Source organism: Pezoporus wallicus, unplaced genomic scaffold (assembly GCF_028554395.1).
Source record: "Pezoporus wallicus isolate ANWC-B61680 ecotype Strahan unplaced genomic scaffold, APGP_CSIRO_Pwel_v1 contig_7113, whole genome shotgun sequence".
Classification (NCBI taxonomy): domain Eukaryota; kingdom Metazoa; phylum Chordata; class Aves; order Psittaciformes; family Psittacidae; genus Pezoporus; species Pezoporus wallicus.
In genome coordinates, this window is record NW_026642076.1 from 480004 (window position 1) to 493219 (window position 13216).

Genomic DNA, 13216 nt, shown 5'->3' on the forward strand with positions numbered 1-13216 from the left:
ATGCTGCTGTAATGCTACAGCTTTGGAGTTACTGAATTGATGAAAATGCTGCATCGTAAGAAATTACCCTGGTGCTTCAGTTCAGCCTGAACTGAAGGACTTCATCCCTGTCAGTGTTCAAGGCCAGGCTGGACAGCGCCTTGAGCCATCTGGTCTAGTGGAAGGTGTCCCTGCCCATGGCAGGGAGTTGGAACTGGGTGAGCTTTAAGGTCCCTTCCAACCCAAACCATTCTATGATTCTGTGACAGCTTTAAAACCAGGTGGGTGGCAGTTCTGGAGCCTTTTGCAGCCCTCAGCTTTAGCACAAGGAAAGAGAACCTGTAGAGGGAAGGTCCTACATGAATAGATGTAGGGAACAGACCTGCTGCTGCTGGCTTGGAGCAGGTGAGGTGCCTCCACTCCACCTTCGGCTGTGCTTTCCCAGATGCAGCTGCTTTTGTGAACCGAGATGTTTCACCCTGCACCAGCCAGCAAGTACATCTCTATCGCTGCTGGCCCACAATAGGAGAACAGCATTTAAACAAGGTGTTCATTTAGCTCAGAGATAAATGTCTTGATAGGGGTTAAAAAAAAGCCTTGCCAAGGCTGGAAGTCTGCCATAAACCACCCAAAATCCATTGCTAGGAGCACAATTGTGCTGGTTTGTGGCCCCTGCACCTTGGCTGCCTTTTGGTTGTAGTTGCAGTTGGGAGCTATTAAGGAAAGATCACAGCCAAGTGGCTGTGGCCAGGGCTGCGGGCCAGCAAATGCTGGTGACCTGGAAGTGTCTTATGCAGGAGTAGGAGGATGTTGTTGAGGATGTGCATAGCTGATGTGTGTTTCTAGCCATTAGAGCTGCATTCATCACCTGCTTACGGCAGAAAGGAAAAGCAACCCAAGAGCATGAAAATAGTCTAAAAAGGGCTATATCAGCCTCACTGATGAGGTAGTGGCTGAATATGGTGAGAAAAATGCTGAGCAATAGTTTCTCTGCAGCCTCCTGCTGTCCAGGGGGCCAACAGCTGGGATTCGCTTCCTGGTCTGCTACTACCACCAGCAGCAGCAGCACAAAGAAGCAGAGCTGGCATTTCAGAGCGTAGCCCCTTTCCTCGGCAAGGTGTGCGCAGGCTGGCAGCACTGCCAAAGCAATACAGCTGCCGGATTTTTATAGGGAATGTCCAAAAAATCGTATGTCCAGAAAGGATTTAAGGATTAACTTCCCAAATTCTTTGTAATAAGTGTAGTTGAAAAAAGGCCATGTGAAGCTGGATGTTCCCTCCCTGCTCAGTGGATGTACAGCAGGCAAAACACTGCTGCTGCTACTGGAATAGGCTAGTTCAGGGGCTGAGGTTCATTTCCTTTTCTTACAGCGGTGCCTGTACCTGAGCTGGGCACCTTTGGCCCCTCCAGTTGAGTCAGGGTTTGATGATTCTTAGCCTCCTGCAGCCATATGGTCAAGTTGCCCACAAAAAGGCATTTAAGGGGTCAGTGCAGCCCTTTACCCATTGGTTTGGGCTGCCCTGGCCCAGCAGCCATCTGGCAGCACATCCAGTTCATCTGTTGTGGTGGGGCTTAAAGTCTTCAGACCCCCATAAACCCACCTGAGTATTAAGCTGAACAGGCAAGTTGCAGCTGCACATGAGTAGAAGGGGTTTGTGTTCATGGCCACCTTGGTTACTGCAGTCTTTGGGAAGGACACACAGGAGGGAGATGTGGCTGGGGGTGCTTGTGCTGGTGGACCCTGCATGGATAGAGTCCTTGCTGCTTGCAGCCTCTCCCATTGCTGGACTATATATAGTCTCTTCCTATAAATAGCTTCTTCCAGGCTTGGCTGGGTGGCAAAGGGAGGCTTTTCAGGAATCCGTGCTGGCTTTTATGTGAGCCTCTCTGGAGAAACTTAGATGTGTGAAGCCCAGGCTGGGTCAGTCTCATTTCTCACCCCCAGTGCACTGGTGGAAGCAGTTGGATGGATGCAGACATAGGTCCAGGAGGCTGAGGAAGGACCCTACATCACTTCCTTCATTGCTTTTAATCAAGCCTTTCCCCTTGCCTGTTACTCTTGTGCTTGGTACTTTGTTACCTGTCTTGGAGCTGCTGGAAGCTTCCCCTGCCTCCTGGAGGTGCTCATGTCCCTATAGAAATCCCACTCATGAATGAGCTCCAGAGGTAAAACTAATTAATGGGATAGAGGGGAAAAGGAACAGTCATTCTTTTCCTTTCAAGATTGAAAACAAACTACAGCAGCTTCTCCCTTCTATTTATTTGCCTGTAGTTGCAAACTCATTATCTGCAGAAGCCCAGACCCCTGTGTAACACTGTCAGGAGCAGAAAGCCCCTCTCAGGTGGCTGCACTTCAATTCTTTGTTCCAATGCAGTGAGCTCGAAAAGGTTTTGAGATTGTTGAGATTTGAAGGTGGAAGAGTTTGACCTTGAGCCAGACAAGAGGTGTGAACCTTAAGACACTTGCTGCAGCAGTAGGTGCTGAGCTCTTCAGGAAAGAGCCTTTTTTGATCTTTCCTATTTCAGTTTGTCATCCCTGTGGGAATAATTAAACACTCCCTAAGAAGGCTGGCCCTGCAGCCTGGTACCCACACTCAGTTTGAGTTAGGAGAACCAAGAAAGTCCTCCAGTCCTCTTGCTGATGTGAGGAATGGGACAGGTTGTACCCAACCACAGCTCTTGGAAGCAGAGCCACCATCCAGGTGAGCCCAGAGCAACAGCTCAGCTCTGTGTTAGTGAGAAGAATGATTTGCCAGGAGTCAGTAAACATAGCCAGTAATGAAAATGCCATCCTGGAACAGAGACATGAGGATGTGGGTGGGCTCAGCTGATGCACGCAGGAGGTACCTTCAGCTGGAGCCAACTCCAAGCAGCTGGTGAAGACAACGCGCAGCTGACTCAAAGCATGGATGGCTTTTAGGGAGCATTCATTGGGACAATGGCAGCTAGCAATGTCTCGACTGGGGCAGCTGTGCCATGGTTGCCTCACAGCTCATGTCCATGCCAGCACCACCTAGGCTTACCTCGTATGAAGTTTCTCATTACACAAATGGGCATTTGGGAGAATCACAGAATCGCCTGGGTTGGAAAAGACCTTTAAGATCAAGTCCAACTGTTACCTCAGGACTGCCAAGTCCATCACTAAACCATGTCACTAAAGGCCTCATCTACACAGTTTCTGAACACTTTGAGGGACTGTGACTCCACCACTGCCCTTGGCAGCCTGTTCCAATGCCTGAGCAACCTTTCAGTGAAGAAATTGTTCCTAATACCCAGTCTAAACCTTCCCTGGCACAGCCTGAGGCCATTACCTCTTGTTCTATCATTTGTCACATGGGAGAAGAGACTGACCTCACCCCACTACAACCTTTCAGGCAGCTGTAGAATGATAAGGTCTCCCTGAGCCTTCTCCAGACCAAATACCCCAGGTCCCTCAGTTGTTCCTCATTGCACTTGTGTTCCAGGCCCTGCACCACCTTCATTGCCCTTCTCTGGGCCAGCTCCAGCACCTCAATGTCTCGTGAGGGGCCCAGAACTGAACACAGTACTCGAGGTGCGGCCTCACCAGTGCCAAGTACTGGTGCTAGAGAGTAGGCTTTTAGTCTCATTTAATGGCATGTAGCACACTGATAATTCTGCTCGTGCCTATGGGACTCACACGTGGACTGATGTTTTGACCACTGATATTCAAGAACAAGCGGACAGACAGCAGCACATGGGAAGACCAGCAGGGAATCAGTGTTCATCACTGCTGTGAGTTCAGGGTTTAAATTAATCCAAATGTGGGGGCCGGGGAATCAGACTTGAATGCCTATGAGCCTCCTCCTCCTCCCTTTTGGCAGATGGCAATCCTGCTATCCTGCCAACAGCACTTGCTAAGGACCCCTTGCACAAGCAGCGGAGCAGAGCTGGAGAGGTTTTGTTGGTTGGTAAGTGTTGGATCCAAATGAGGCTGCCCCAGATGCTCAATCGTGACTGTAACCTTGCATGAAATTTGACTAGTCCCACAGTGCCGTGAGTTACCACAGAAGGGAGAATATGGGGCTCACACCAGCGGGTTTACCCTGCTGCTTCTGTCTAGGGTGGTTTGTGCTGCAAGACCTCGGCGTGGCTGCAGGCTGGATGATGACCTACCAACAGCAGCTAACAACTCCACCTCCACACTTACTATGTGCTCCCAAAAGGCAGGAACCAGCAGTGTGCTTGAACACACAGCACAGGTCCTGATGTTGGCACAGGAGAGCATCTTCAGTTCCTAGGTCAGCATCTATGGGGGCTCAGTTGTACCCTTCCCTCATGCCACATGGATTTAGTGGCTGCTTTTGGAGCTAAAATTCCAGTCACACCCCAACAAGCTAGAAAGCCTTTAAATTAAGGAGGCAGGTAAAAGAGTGCTTCAGGAGCTGCCTGGTTGCTGGACTGTCCACTGGATAGCTTTTATTAGTTTATCCTAGTATAGCATTCCCTAGTTCCATTTGTGAAATACAGTTTCCTCACTGTTCCCCATTTTATCTTGAAACCTGGTGCTAGTCCAGAGAAGGCTCCAAACACACCAGAGCACCTTGGCTTTCCCCAACCCTTCTGTTGCTTGTTGGTTGAAAACTCATTTACTTCTAGCACTCTCCATATTTGTAATGATGCCCATAAAAAATCAGTCTTTTGTAAAACCCATAAACCCCAGCATGCTCTGCACGCTTTCCAGTGCTCCTAAGTAGAGCCTGTTTACCCTGTCCAAAGGCACTCTGCAGATCAATAAAATACCTACTCCGCTTATATCTTCTGCCATTTCACACTGACTGATTAGGTCCCTCTCAACTGAACACAAATTGTGAAGCAGTAAACTCAAATAAAACCAAAACTACATTCCTGCTAAGCTAATCCTGCTGGGATCCCTCTAAAGGCAGCCTTTTCCCTCTGAAACAGCACGGTTATTTTTGCCTGCAGCACTGAATTACAACATTACTATATCAGGATTGCGTGCCCTGCATGGTTTTAGAAGACCACATGAGGAGCAACGTAAGGGAGAAGCTGACCTAGATTTTTTAGGTACCTTAGCTGCTCAAACAGGATATGAATCCAACAGAGGAGCCCAGCACATGGAAAGCAGAAGTCCTCATCCAACATGATTGTGAATGCAAGTCTCCAGAGGACCTGAACAGCATGAGGAGGACAGCAGTGTGTGCAGGCTTTGGCTGTTGCTGGGGGGTACATCACATACCGTAGCAAGACGTGAAGGCTGACTTCCTGGGTTCCTCTTGGCATCCTCAGGTATCTCCTGCAGCCATTATCAAGCTGGGTCCTGCTTGGAGAACCTGAGGAGATCTGAGTCAATGAGTTATGAAAGCACGCACACATCCATGGAACGTGGCCTGCTCTTCCAGAACTCTCAGCGGTCCACCTCCTACAGTCCACCTTCTAGGAACTGGTTGCTCCATGCCACAGGAAGCTGAGCACCAGCAGGAAGTGTTCCTGTGGAGAGATATATACACACACAAGCAATACTAGAGAAAAGTGAATTGAGCAATAATGTGTGACTTGTGCATAAGGATCAAGGTTGTTTCACAGACCTCTAAAGGCATCTAACCGTGCTCCAAACCTTTAATTGCTTCCAAGTGGACCAGTAATGGACTGTTAGCTTTTCATGCAGACTGATTGTTTTATTAGTGTGTGCTGAAGGGATGCACACACCTGAAGGACCTGAGGGAATGTGAAAGTTGTGCTGTAAAACCTCACCTTCTGCTTCATTTACTGGTGTATCAACAAGGGGTTTCCACTGTTTTCTTTGCCTTTTTTTCTTTTTTAAACTTAAAAGCTTTGAGGATCAAATGAACTAGTCCCATCCCATCTGCCTCCCTGCTCCTTCCCAAAAAGGATGCTGAACAGACAACCCCTGCAACATGCATTCCGAAAATGGGGGAACAGAGACACAAATACCTCAAGCCATCTTGCCCAAAACACACAGTAACCCAGTGGCAAAGCCAGCAATAAAAACTGTCATACCTATACTACCAGAGCTTGTGTTCAGTTAATAATGTAGAACATTGTGTGGTACAAGTTAAAATAATGCTTTTATTGATATGCTTCAACATAAAACGTGTAACATCATCAAAACCAAACAGAAATCTATTCCTTGATGAACTTACTTATTAGACAGACGTTTCACTTTTTTTTCTCAGTAATCACCTGGAGGAGTCACTGACCTGGCTATCAAACAGCCTTCTCATTTAGCTGTGTTCATTTGTTCCCATGAAGTCTAAGACTGTGATGAGCACCGCAGCTGTGGCTGTTCTTCCTAAAGGCTGATCCCAACAGGAGCATCATGTCCAACCCACCCAAACAGCGCACAAAGGGTTGTGTACCTTTGCAGCTTTGCAGACAAAGCCCTGACAGATCCCAGCAGAAGGGAAGGTAGTTCTGCTGGAATGCAAACACACAAACTTACAGGTTATTCTACTACAGTTTCCTTCAAAGTCACTGAGGCTCGGAAAATCCACAAAGCTACCAGGAAAAAGTAAGATCAGAACTCAAAGGATTTCTAATAAAGATAAATCTAAACCAAGTTTATTCTAGAAATATTTTTTTCCTGTCAAAACAAAAAACACTTGTAGAAACATAGAAGAAATATCCCTTGGGAGAAAAAAAAACAAAACCAACAAAGCTATGGAAAATAACAAAGTATCATCTGCCTTGATTTAACCTGCAGAACTGCTGTGCTCAGTCCTGCCTGTAAACCCACCACAGTTCCCTCAGTGCAACCATTCTAATTCACTCTTGCTTCGTAAATGCCATTGTTAATCACTCTTGTCTTCTCCTTGGTAGTGCCTGTATTCTGGCTTCAGCTCCCATGTGTTTTTGTGGGTCCCCTTCACATTGTAGATGCCTATTTCTCTTAAAATTTCTTTCAAGTAGATCTGAAAGGAAAAAAAAATCCACATTATACAGGCAGGCAATCACCACGGCTCCTACAGAGCATCTCATGATCTGCTCCATCACACCGACTTGGTTCATAATCATCAAATGTCACTGGGCAGCAAGGTGGGCTGATGGGCACAAACTTGTGTGATAATGACTGAGGCTTCAACCCCCTGGCAGCAACAGACCTGCTGGGGCACAGAGAGGCAGGTACTCCCTAGGTGGATGCTCCACAGGCTGCTGAAATGAAGCTCTCCGTGCCTCTGGGAAGGCAATACTGAGGTTATAGAATCACAGAATGGTTTGAATTGGAAGGGATCTTAAGAGTCATCCAGTTCCAAAACCCTGCCATGGTCAGGGACACCTTCCCCTCGACCAGGTTGCTCCAAGCACCGTCCAGCCTGGCCTTGAACACTGCCAGGGATGGGGCAGCCACAGCTTCTCTGGGCAACCTGTGCCAGTGCCGTACCACCTTCATGGGGAAGAATTTCTTCCTTATATCTAATCTAACTCTACTGTCTATCAGCTTAAAGCCATTCCCCCTTGTCCTGTCACTGCATGCCCTTGTAAAATGTCCCTCTCCAGATTTCCTGTAGCCACTTTCGGTACTGGAAGCTGCTCAAAGTTATCTCACACATCTTCCTCCTGCTTGGAGCCCTCCAAGCTCTTGGCTTTCTGTCTTGCTTTGGTTGGAATTATCTTGAAACTCCCTGCCTTACTGAGACCCCACCAAAGCCAGGAGCTGTTGGTTTTCATGCCTTTGTGCAAAGCCTGAAGCATTTTACTAGGTAAGATTTAGAGGAGAGCTGAGTAGGTGCCAAAGAACTTTCTAATATATTCAAATATTAAGGCTAGGGAGAGAATTAAAGCCCAAGTTACACCAGCAGTATAACCTTCAGCAGCAGACAGCTCGCTAATAGCACCCTCCTTGACCCTTTATAATAAACACCCGTAATTTGTTTCATATTTTAAAGAGCCGTTTGCCTGCTTGTTTGTTTAAATATTAATGGCGACTGATGCAAGTAGATTGCCATGGCAACTGCAGACACAGCTTAAGAATCCCCACATTACATTCATAATTGCTTTACTCTGAGCAATTTAATCCTCTTTTGAGTGCATACATTGACCTGGGGTTACTGGAACCCTTGTATCTTTTGTATCTACACTCCCACTAAGCTCAAATAGCAACGTCTTCAACTCATCAAAAAAAGCAAGTATTTGTTGATGATACAAGAAAAAAGGGAAGGCTGATTGCCCAGTCTCTTCCTCACACTCTGCCTATTTTTTGCTAAGTGGGAAAATTGGGCTTTTAATTTATTTCCCATTCTCAGACAGTCTCTAAGTCTCTTTTAGAGAAACTGATCATTACTCGCTCTCCAAGTACACGTCAAAAACTGACAAAGCAGCAAAACCCCAGATCCCACACTAATGACAAGACTCCAGGTGGACTCATGGAGCAGAATTCTCCCTGAAAACCTATCAAAGCAACGAGGGGTCTTTGTCAAGAAGAAAGCTGACCCCATCAGACTGCACATACAAAGCAGTTTCTCAGGCTCTTTTCTTGGAGCAGAGCGGCTGCGCGCAGGAGTAGTTCATTTTGCACTGCGGGGATGGCTCGTCAGTCTCCGAGGGTGCACAAGGCAGACCCCAGCAGGTGGCAGCAGGAGAACAATGTACAGCTCAACACAGCTTCCCACGTCTCGACTAGCGCAGAGATGCTGTCATTACTCATGAATGTGCCCGCTACGACAGCAATTGGTGCGCAAACATTTCTGTCTGATGACACTGCTGTTGTGCAACGCATCTTTTAAAGGTGATGAAAGCAGGTGAAAAACAGTGTGGCCAGCAGGGTGAGGGAGGGCATCCTACCCCTCTGCTCAACCCCGGTGAGGCCACATCTGGAGTACTGTGTCCAGTGCTGGGCTCCTCAGTACAAGAAAGACAAGGAGTTACTGGAAAGGGCCACAGGGATGATGAGGGGTCTGGAGCATCTCTCTTATGAGGAAAGATTGAGGGAGACTGGCTTGTTTAGAGAAGAGCAAACTGAGAGGGGATCTCATTAATGCATATAAATATCTCAAAGGCAGGCGCTAGGAGGATGGTGCTGTACTCTTTTCAGTGGTGCCCAATGGCAGGACAAGGAGCAATGGCCATGAACTAAAACACAAGAAGCTTCACCTCAACGTGAGGAAGAACTTCTTTACGTTGCAGGTGGTAGAGCGCTGGAACAGGCTGACCATGGAGGTTGTGGAGCTTTCAGTAGTGTCACTGACAGACACTTCTAAAGATGGTGAGGGGGTGGAAGGAACACCCAGATTCAAGGTTAAATTCTGCTCCAGACCACACAGACAGATTAACGAGAGTTGGGAAAAGTGTAATTGCGCTTAGTTCCTTAGTACATTGATATGCAGTTGCTGGTGTAAAGACCTAGTCTGCATCTGGGAAGCTGGGTCACAAGGCATGACGATGCTGCAGGGCTCAGGCAGAATGAAACTGCTACGGCTGCACGGTTCATGGCTCCTGCTGTTCAGTGGCAATATCTTTGGGTGATAGCAGTGTTCACTCTCACTAGTTGCTCACACCTCCAAATCGCACACCCAGTTATACAAAGATCACTTTTAATTTCAACTGGGTTTCAGGCCCAATTCCCCAGGCACTTCTGCTTCTCTCTGAACAAAACTTCCAAGAGTTCTGAATCCGCAGCCTAACAAAACGGAACAAAACCAACCTAAAGTGAATAGTGAGGTTAAAATCTGTGCCACAAGTGAGAGCACTCCAAGCACCAGCTGAGGATCTCCTGCTGGCCATCTCTGCTGTGGGGGAAACAAGCAGCAGTGGTTTTAGGAGGGCAGCAGAGAGTGTTAACCCGAAAAATCACTCTGTGTGCACACATAAGATGGAACTGTTGGAGCTTTTAGACAATTAAAAATCAGAGATAAACCTGCTGTACTGTACCGAACTTGAGAGCAAGTGGCTTGATGAGATGAGTTTGGAGGATGTTACGATTTTCCTGTGGGATCTCTTCTCTTTCCATAAACCAGGACCCTCCACCTGGGTCTGTGCTGTGCCAGGTTGGCCTATACATTTTGGAGAAACTAAGACTACTCAGTCTGATGCTATATCATCAAGAAATATCCTCCACTTCCTCCAGTAAAGCCAAATATTGAATTTTAGAGCCTGGTGAGTGCTAACCAGGGGCCCACAGATTGATATAATTCTAACACAGAAGCTAATCTCTATCCAAGCTGTTTGTACATTTAAGGCATCTTCCCTTCCCTCATGATTTCTTTACATAGAAAGGGAAATGTTATTATAGAATTAGGGGACAAAAATTTCTGAGAGAGGAGTTAACCTCCGAGCTCTGAAAACCCTTCTGAAACTCTGAGGGAAAAACCCCCACTGTATTTGGGACAGCCATTACTTAAAGCTGAAACACAAGAAAAAAGCCGCAAACAATCTGCCCCATTTTGAAAAATACAGTTCACATCAGACCACTGGTTCCATTCTTCACAAATACTTGATTGCTGACACAAAAAGCATGTTATGTTCTCAGCCATCAAGTCCAAATCTAGAATTACTGCACTATTTCCAGGGATCACTCAGTATTTACATCTGGGTAGGTGGCAACAGATTTGACTACTACTGCAAGTTCTTATTTTTCATTAGAAAGTAAAACAAATAAACCCAGGTTTCCCAAATATAATAACAGTTTGTGTTCAGATTAGGCTCGCTTTGTGATTTCACGATCGCAAAATAAAGATGGCACCAATTTCCCATGTACCATGCAACATACTCTGCAGCAAGGGTTTCATTTACTATTTACATTTACCATTATGTAAGAAAAACAACCTTATTTATTTGTTCCGTCACTAATAAGGATGTTAATTCCCTTAGACAAATGTGTTTTAAATATTATCGAGCAGTGAGGTAAGCACCTACAACTTCATTTTAATGGGAGCCAAGGAGACAGCAGCAGCACTTTTTCCCTCATGTCTGAAAATAACTGCAACATTTAGAAACTTGGAGGAGAAATTACATACCCAGACAATCTTAGAGAGTATGACAGAAAATAATGCAGTGAGCATTCAGTAGAGATTAATTAACAGCCAGCCTCTGTACAGTGTGGGGAACGGATGCCTGTTCACCTGCTGGCATTTGGCTTTTTTTTTGTCAGCTATAGCTCTCTGCAAACAATAAAGTCACAGTGGGCATTAGGAATGGATACTTCATTTTCAGATAAAATCCCCATAGCTGCACACCAGAGGTTGCAGTCGGCAGCACCAGCGGTGCACACACACAGAGCAAACAGCAGCTAAGTGGCAGGAACAGAGGGACAGTATTTTTAAATGGAAATGGATGCTATTAGCAATTCCCTACACAAGTTTTTAATGGGAACGCAGACGGGAAATTAGGATAGCTTTAGATGTGGGGTAGATGATGCACTGAAAGATAGTTCTGAATTTATCACCATACTGGCTGAAGAAAGGCATCAGGAAGAAAATTTGGGTCCTTTATTTTCTCAGAGGGTCTGTGGAAGCTGGATAGGCACCAACACCTATGTCAAAAACCTGGCTGGTAATGAACACAAACCCCTTAACTCCCACACACAGCTCAAAACTGAGATGGCACTCAGTGGAGGGGGGGCTTAATGGTCTGATTAATCTCCGGAGCCCTACAGAACTTCTAGCCATCAACAGAGAGACTCAAGAAACACAGATGCAAAAATATAGCCCAAATCACATGTGATGTTGGGTCAAATTAGTCTCCAATTTCCTTTTAATATGTCTTTATTACTAAATATGTCTTTATTACTAATACGTCTTTATTACTAAAATGATTAAAAAAAAGAAAAAACAAAAAGGCTAGATTTGCTGAGATGAAAGTACCAGCACAGATCCACTATACTACAGGCAGAATATATTCAGGAAATATGATGACAGCGGAGATACATAGATAAGCATAGAAATTCATTGCAAGTGTAATAGAAGAATTCATGTGAGGTATTTTGCTCTATGTATCTAATTTAATAGCTACCCTATAAATCTAATCTTTGGGGCAGCGACTGAGACAAAAATTGGGATTAATGTTGCCCAACTTTTGGTGCTTAATGAAGAAATCTGTGTTAGAAGCACAGGCTTCTCTGAGCTGATGCAGAGACAGGTACATTTAAGAGGTAAATCACATCACAGGAAGAAGAAAACATTTGTTCTCCCGTGGCTTAAATGGTAGTTGTGGGTGACTATTTCAAGCTGAAGTCATGCTAGGTGGGATAACAGGATAAATCTGCACCTACTTACTGTAGTGATAGGACAAGGGGTAACGGATTAAAACTTAAACAGGGGAAGTTTAGATTGGATGCAAGAAGGAAATTCTTTCCTGTTAGTGTGGTGAGGCATTGGAATAGGCTGCCCAGGGAGGTTGTGAATGCTCCATCCCTGGCAGTGTTCAAGGCCAGGCTGGACAGAGCCTTGGGTAACATGGTTTAGTGTGAGGTGTCCCTGCCCACGGCAGGGGGGTTGGAACTAGATGATCTTAAGGTCCTTTCCAACCCAAACAATTCTATGATTTTATTCTATGAGTCTTACATTCAAAGTGATCAACATAGTGACTGTTACACCTATCTCTTAGAAAAATAAAAAAGCTATACATTTTCTTGCCCCTCTCTCCACATCTTCCTCCTATTCCTTCTTCCTTCTCAGCTCCCGTGATCCAAACACCTTCTGGCCACACAGATAAGAGTTGACTCATTAGATAAATGAATGACATAGAAGACACGAATACATTATCCAGGTAGTTTCTCCCAAGGTACTGGAACACCATGAACCTGCTGTGTTTGAATTGGGTTAACATCTTCGTGCAGCTTCTTAACCAAACAGATTGTGCACCTTATACAAATCCTCTGATACACTCTGATACAGGTCCACTTCATACTAAATGTGAAGTGACAAAACCATCTCCATTTTCCCCCTCTTTTACAGAGGAATATTTTTTCCCATAATCCAGTTGTCACTGTTCCTTCTTCTGCCTTAGCCCTAAGAACTTTTGAAATTGTTGCATTTAGACTCAAGCATAGTTAAGTCCCTTTAAGTTTTCTGGAAACTGCAGCTGAATTTAGGACAGGCATCAAAGTTAGCAGTGAAAAACATCAAAAGCACCAAACATACTTCACATGTCACTGTCTCCCCCATCTCCTGCCTGGTCTGCTCAAGAAGGGGGAAGGGGAGAAAGAACTGGGAAGTTAGTGTTCATAGATGAAGAGGCTGTCAGATATTGCAGGATAACAAAACCAGCACGTAAACACGTCTTCAAGCTTTTCCTGTTTGTG

General features: G+C 45.6%; 1 protein-coding gene across 2 annotated transcripts in view; it reads right to left on the bottom strand.

Moving 5' to 3' along the window:
- Positions 1-6028: 6028 nt before the first annotated feature.
- GTF2F2 (general transcription factor IIF subunit 2) overlaps positions 6029-13216 on the bottom strand; it is a 96988-nt gene continuing 89800 nt past the window's right edge. For both annotated transcript variants that reach the window (XM_057426928.1, XM_057426927.1), the window contains one exon: positions 6029-6890. In XM_057426928.1, coding sequence (XP_057282911.1) covers positions 6771-6890 — 120 coding nt within the window. In that variant the 3' untranslated portion in view covers positions 6029-6770. The remainder of the gene's footprint in view (positions 6891-13216) is intronic.